Source organism: Neltuma alba, unplaced genomic scaffold, assembly GCF_004799145.2.
Source record: "Neltuma alba isolate B1F8T4 unplaced genomic scaffold, ASM479914v2 tig00001721_pilon, whole genome shotgun sequence".
NCBI classification, from domain to species: domain Eukaryota; kingdom Viridiplantae; phylum Streptophyta; class Magnoliopsida; order Fabales; family Fabaceae; genus Neltuma; species Neltuma alba.
This window is the reverse complement of record NW_021632582.1, coordinates 5176-11684: the sequence shown is the minus strand read 5'-3', so window position 1 is coordinate 11684 and position 6509 is coordinate 5176. Positions and strand designations below refer to the sequence as shown.

At 31.8% G+C, this 6509-nt stretch overlaps 1 protein-coding gene across 1 annotated transcript; it reads right to left on the bottom strand.

Annotated features, from left to right (window-relative positions):
- Positions 1-449: 449 nt before the first annotated feature.
- Positions 450-5275, bottom strand: LOC114762160 (auxin-induced protein AUX22-like). The gene is made up of 3 exons (XM_028951622.1): positions 4762-5275; positions 2990-3083; positions 450-867 (listed from the first exon to the last, which is right to left on the bottom strand). Exons 1-3 carry the CDS (start codon positions 5168-5170, stop codon positions 753-755), a joined length of 618 nt encoding a protein of 205 aa, XP_028807455.1. The 5' UTR covers positions 5171-5275; the 3' UTR covers positions 450-752.
- Positions 5276-6509: the final 1234 nt, after the last annotated feature.

The following is a 6509-nucleotide window of genomic DNA, read 5'->3' as shown; positions in this document are numbered from 1 at the left end:
ATTTTTAATATAAGAGTTAGATAAATAATTTGTTAATATTAAAAAAACTTAGTTAAGTTAATTATTTATAATAAGCGGTGTTGTCATTTTTAAAATATTCTTATTAATTATGTGTATTAGAATAAAATTTTTTTAATATGTGTAATCATCATGACGACTAGTATGAAAAAAATGAATAAATATAGATTAAGATCTTATATTTAAGTCTAAATTGAATTTTCATCTAACTATCATATTTAGGATTAGAGGTTGTGTGTGTGTGCAAGTTACGGCTGATTCATCCATCTCTTGTCTTTTCTTACCTACGACTTCTCTATTATTTTCCCGTTTTGGTAGAAGCAAGTGAAATAACTTTAATGCATAAAATTGAAAAGAAATAGCAAAACGATAATTTAATATGCATGGATGAGTAATTTTCCCCATCTCAATATAATAAGGTCGTACTTTGATTCTCCATTATTATTTATTTCCTTTTCTAATTATAATAAAATAAAACAGAATAGTCTGATTCATACACCAAATAATATAAGTAAGAAGAATTATAGCGGCATGCTTCATGAAACATAACAAAATGACATCATTAAATGGAATAACCAAACGTGTACGACACTAATTAGAACTTGGGAAATAAATAGTAGTAGTAATAATAATATTAATTGAAACAGAATTAATCATCAGTAGTAGTTTTCCTTAATTTTCCTTTGATGGATGACATATTGTAATGTCTATATAACTTTTGATATATAGATCGATCAGTTGGTGACGCCTTCTACATATCCCTTCAGAGTCCCTTTTGGCGTCACCCCAAATCCCTTTGCCTCTGATTTCTTCATTATCCTCAACCTCTTGCACGACTCCATAAACATTCTGCAAAACCCAACACATAACTTCATCAATAAATAAATTAAGCAGAATCTGATATATTAAATTAAATTAATTAATTCATAGGAATATGTGTGTGTGTGTGTGTGTGTGGCATATATATGACAAATTAGTCCTTAAAAAGGATCATTGGATTTTTCCCCCCATTTAGAGGGGCGGATACTGCTAATAGCATAACGTTACAGGTAAGATCAAGTACATAACCTCTTCCACTTATAGAAAAGCTTTCATTTCACATGGTTGATAGCAATTGGACATTATGATTCTTTGAGATGTGGACACCTAAAAATGAAAAAGGGATTATTTTATTTTTCTTTTTATTTTCATTAGAAGAATAATAGGTTTGCCTTTTATATGAGGGAAGAGCATTATTATGAATTTTTTTTTTGGCTTCCCAGCATGATAACGAGGAATTCACGCATGTCGGCTAATATATGTGTGGTCCAACTTTTACATTATTGGTGTCACGAATATGAATGAATATTACTTTTTATTTTTCATTACACATATATGTACTTTCATGATCATGATATATGTGTGTGTGTGTGTGTGTGAGAGAGAGAGAGAGAGTACCTTTTCATTAAATAAATAATTTAGATCATTGCACATTTTAAATTTATGTTAAAATCTGAATTATTCTCTAACTGAATTCTATCTTAATATACTTTTCTTGTTAAGTAAGTATTGATATAAAAATGAATCCTAACATTTAACTCTGTCCCATCGATCAGCAGGTAGATCTGGATGATTGGGATAATTAAACTTAATGAAGCATCATGGTTCTAATCAAGTGCAGCTTTCGTGGACGACAAATTAACAAACCAAACTATATATATATATATATATATATATATATTCATATAAGACCAGATGGGATGGCAATATAAATCTGTGGGACTAGTTTTGTCGACGACATTGAAAACCAGATGCTGATAAGTAATAGTTGATGCAGTTGAGTAAATAATACGTAAAGGACCGTAAATATCACAAAATGATGGAAAAAATAATACTCCTCCTTAATATAGGACTTAATTGTTGAGTTTTTTGGTCCTAAATATAATACCCATTTCTTATATTTATCAATCTTCTCTAAATTACCCCTATAGATACTCTTTTAACCATAATCAAGTAGAAGAGGAAGAGATGGTATTAAAAAAGAAGATTATGGTATTTTAGGAAAAAAGTGTCATATTTCTAATAATTAACTAACTTATCTAACTTCCTTAATCTAATCAAATTAGTTAAATGAGTCTTATATTAAGAACCGGAGGAGTAAAATGTATATAGTACAACTAATAGTATTTATTAGATTAAGTGGAACGACTTATTTTCTTGCATAGTTAAAGTTAACCAAGGACTCAAATAATCCTATAGATGTGTGTGTGTATGTGTGTGTGTAAATTAAGTTAAAAGAGCTAATCTAATTAGATCCAATAGTACTCAAATTTGATAATTACTGTTATGTATAAAAAGAAGAATAAGTAGGGCACACAGTTTTGAAAAAGGGATTGGTGTTGGTGAAGACAAGCTTTGAAATGAGTGGGATTAATGGTTTTGGTCAGCAAACACGGGATATGACTCCGGGGGACAAGTTTTCTGGTTCTACTTCATTCCTACTTAACATGTTTTATCATTTTCATTATTATCTTTCCCTACATAATTAAATAACACATACCCCACACCCCAAAAACCACAATCTAATTAATTAATTTGTCTCTATAATTAATTTGTCTCAAATTATTTATGTTATTCTTCATGGTTTAATCATAAATAGCATGCTAATTTCCCACAATTTCATTAAGTAAATTACAAGATTGAAATTTTTTTCAAATGATTCATGATATGCATGAGCAAACAATTTTAATGATAAACAATAATTTTTTAAGGAAAGGCTAGCATATTTTCTGAAATCTTGAAACCAAATGATAAATAATTAAACACCCCCAAAAAGATGAGAACAAAACTAACAGTAGAAATAATATTAAAACATAAATAAATGTGTTTGCTACAAGGAAAGGATGTGACAATAAATTAGTTGACTAAAGCAAATAATAATAAAAGAAGAATTAATTAATGAAAAAAGGAAGAGGGAAAAGAGGGGACTTACTCCCAAGGGACATCCCCAACGAGCATCCAGTCACCGTCTTTGTCCTCATAAATGGGAACGTGTTCGGTTTTGTCTCCATTCTTCAACGCCTCCTCTGTCCATTAATTAATTAATTAATTAAAATTAAACTCCTCATTAATTTATTAATCCAACAAAAATCATCCACAATATCCTTATTATTTCTTTGTCCCCAAGTCAAGTCATATGATCATCATGCGTTTGTAATTGAATATTGTCTGCCTCCTAGGGGTGGAAACAGGCCAGGCGGCCTGTTAGAGGCCTATGGCCTGGCCTGCATTTGGCCTGGCTTGGCCTGGCCTGTTTCCTAAAAAAGACAGGCTCAGGCCTGTTTGAAGGCCTGTTTAACTAAACAGGCCAGGCTTAGGCTTTTTAAAAAGCCTGTTAAGCCTGTTAGGCCGGCCTGGGCCTGTTAGGAATTTATAATCATAATATATGAAAAAAATTAATTAATGCTATTATTGTTAATGTGCTCTTTTAATTTATTTTTTAATTTTAATATATAGTTAATAGCTTAATCTTTTCTTAGATTTTGAAGTTTAGATGACAAGTGAAGATAAAAATATAATTTAAAATAATAATATCAATAAATAATGTGATTTTTAAATCTTAAAAATATAAAGAAAATAGGAAAGAAAATTTTGTTCCAAGAATGATAAATTAACTAACTTACGTATTATGTTAATTTAAGTATGATACCCTCTTTATTCATTATAAAATTAGTATTTTTTTCTCTTTATTTATTTGTCTTAATTTTAATTTTTTGTGTGTACTTAAACGTAGTCTTATTCCAAATTTTAACATATAATTACAATTAGTTTTCAATAATATTCTTATAAATTATAATTAAGATTTAAAATAGTACTTATGATACTAAAATTTAAATAAAAGACAAGACTAAAAATTTAATTATTATGTACGTTTTTTTAATCTTGGCTTTTTTTTAAAAAAAATAATTATTATAATTTGAATTTTTTAAAAATACAGGCTTTTTAACAGGTTTCAGGCCAGGCCAGGCCAGGCCTTTATACAGGCCAGGCTCAGGCTGAAAAATAAGCCTGTAACAGGCCACAGGCTAGGCTCAGGCTAATAGGCTCCAAAACAGGCCTGGCCTATTAAGAGCAAAGCCTGGCCTGACCTGGCCTGTTTCCACCCTTACTGCCTCCTCAGCTCCTCTGTCTTGCTTCTCCCATATCCCTCTCCTTTCCAAAAATTATTCTACCTTCCATTTGTTCTTCCCTCTTAGGATATTTAATATTTAATAAAGATAACTAGTTTATGAAAATTAATAAAATTAGTTAAGCTAGCTAGTTATAACAATTTGTGGTGTTTTTCTAAAATACCTATTTAATTATTTGTATTACAAACTAGTTAATTTCAGAAAGAAAATTACAAATTTACAAATTTCTCAATTTGCTAGCTCTGAAGGGGTAATAATTAAAGCATCGATATCTTTATGTCTTATAGATCCATATTTTATACATTAAACATCAGTCTTTAGCAGCATTCCACACTAAATATATATGAACTACATGAAACAATTTGACAACTAACTACTAATAATCTACTATGCTCTCTTCTCCTCTATCAAGAATTACAAGATTCTCACCGTTCAAATCTATTTTCTCTATATATCCCACAGAAAACCAGAGAGCCATGTCCATTTATATTTCTTTATATCCATCAAACTTAATTAGGTTTGGCTAGAAATTAAAGGGAGAAGAAGAAATTAAAAGAAAGAAAAAGGGACTCACTGATTCCATAGCAACCAAAGAGCTTTTCCAAGGCGAAAGCGAGTTCAGAGTAACCCTTAAGCTTTTCCAAGTCAATTTTGCGCAAGAACGGAGCTCCATCCATGCTCACTTTCACATACATTTTTGACCCTTCGTTGTTGTTCATCCCATTCTTCCTCCTGTACGAGCACACCGGTGGCCACCCCACCACCACCTCATTATTATTCTTCGCCGCCTCCACCTTCCGGTCTCCACCAGCTGACGAGCTGTTCTGATCGTCTCCGCCGCAGCCGCCATCCCCCTCGTGACGATGATCATCAATCTCCGAGAACAGCCTCTTCCTCTCATTCTTCTCCTTCCCCTCCCTTCCAGGAAGACCCAGCCTCAGCTCCGTGATCTCAAGTCCCAAACCACCATATTTCTCCATCATCAAGATAGAAAACCCGCGAAAATTCTCCTCTCCTTTCCCGGAAAACTTCAAACTTTCTCACTACTATATAGGACGGTCGAGAGAGAAGATATATCAATGTGTATACGTATATATGGTGTGATGAGATTAATTAGGGGGTGTAATATAATGGAAAGAATGGGAGGGTTTATATATATATATATATGTATATATATAGACATAGGTGTAGAAAAGAGAAGTTAATTAGGACATAGTGGGGGCAGTGACAGGTCAAGTGATGGGTTAGTGGTCGGTCACATGAGAAACAAACGTAGGGACGAGGGTGTTTGTGGGGTGGCCCACAGAAGCACCAATAAAGGGAAGCATTATAAGTTGGATACGGGGACAACATCGGACGGCGGTCGTTCGTCCTCTGATTTGGTCAGATTTGATCATGTCCGTCTGATCAGGTGACTGGGGACACACGCCATGTGGTTTGCTTTGATTGAGGGCCTCTTTGCAATAAATTATGCACAGCAAAGGTCACCGTATATAATGGGTGTGTGCCTTGATTTCTTTTTATTAATTCATTTATTTTGCAGTAATTAGGAAACATGAATTTCATTATGTATTGTCATTCTGCTTCCCTTCTTTTTTAAATAAAATATCCCAATAGTTACTTACATGCCCATCTAATTTCGAGGCATTTGATCCGAGAAAAACTTGATAGCTACATAGCCTTTTGTAAAAGATAGCTAGATACATTAATTAAGTTATTTGTGTGTGTGTGTGAGTGAGTGAGAGAGAGAGAGAGAGAGAGAGAACAATATGGAGTGTGTTTAAAGTTTGAACATTGGCTAGATTAATGAACTCTAGAAAATTAATTTAGTCTCTCAACTATTGAAATTCTATCGACTTATCATTGGTTTGCACTTAAATGTGATTTTTTTAAAAAAAAAAAGAAAAACTAGTAAGTAACAATGAATGAATGGAATCAAGGTCTTTCTTCGAATTTATCTTTTATCTTTATATAAATTACAGTGGACCGATATATATTTGTAGCAATGCATTATTTTGTGGGTTTTACAATAATGAGTTCTCTTTTTGCCCCTTTTCTTTCATTTAAAAATTTGAACAAGTCATATTATTTATAAATTTGAAGACTTCATACAATCCGTGGTTTGAATTAACTTGAATACTATGAATAAATATGATCAGGGCTTGTTGAACAGATCTATGCAGTTATATATACTCTTTCTAATTCACAATAAAAGTTACTTAGAAAATAATCAATGCTTATTTATTTATTTTGTCCCTCCAATTAATATTTAAATGTGACTCTTTGCATTTTTTTATTTCCTTCACAACCTCGTTTAGTATG

What these genes read in the sequence shown, in the direction of transcription:
- LOC114762160 (XM_028951622.1), bottom strand. Translation starts at nt 5,170, where the DNA reads ATGATGGAGAAATATGGTGGTTTGGGACTTGAGATCACGGAGCTGAGG. An exon ending in CTTTGGTTGCTATGGAATCA is followed by an intron (nt 3,084 to 4,761) that starts GTGAGTCCCTTT and finishes ATTAATGGACAG; the next exon opens with AGGAGGCGTTGAAGAATGGA. An exon ending in GTTGGGGATGTCCCTTGGGA is followed by an intron (nt 868 to 2,989) that starts GTAAGTCCCCTC and finishes TGGGTTTTGCAG; the next exon opens with AATGTTTATGGAGTCGTGCA.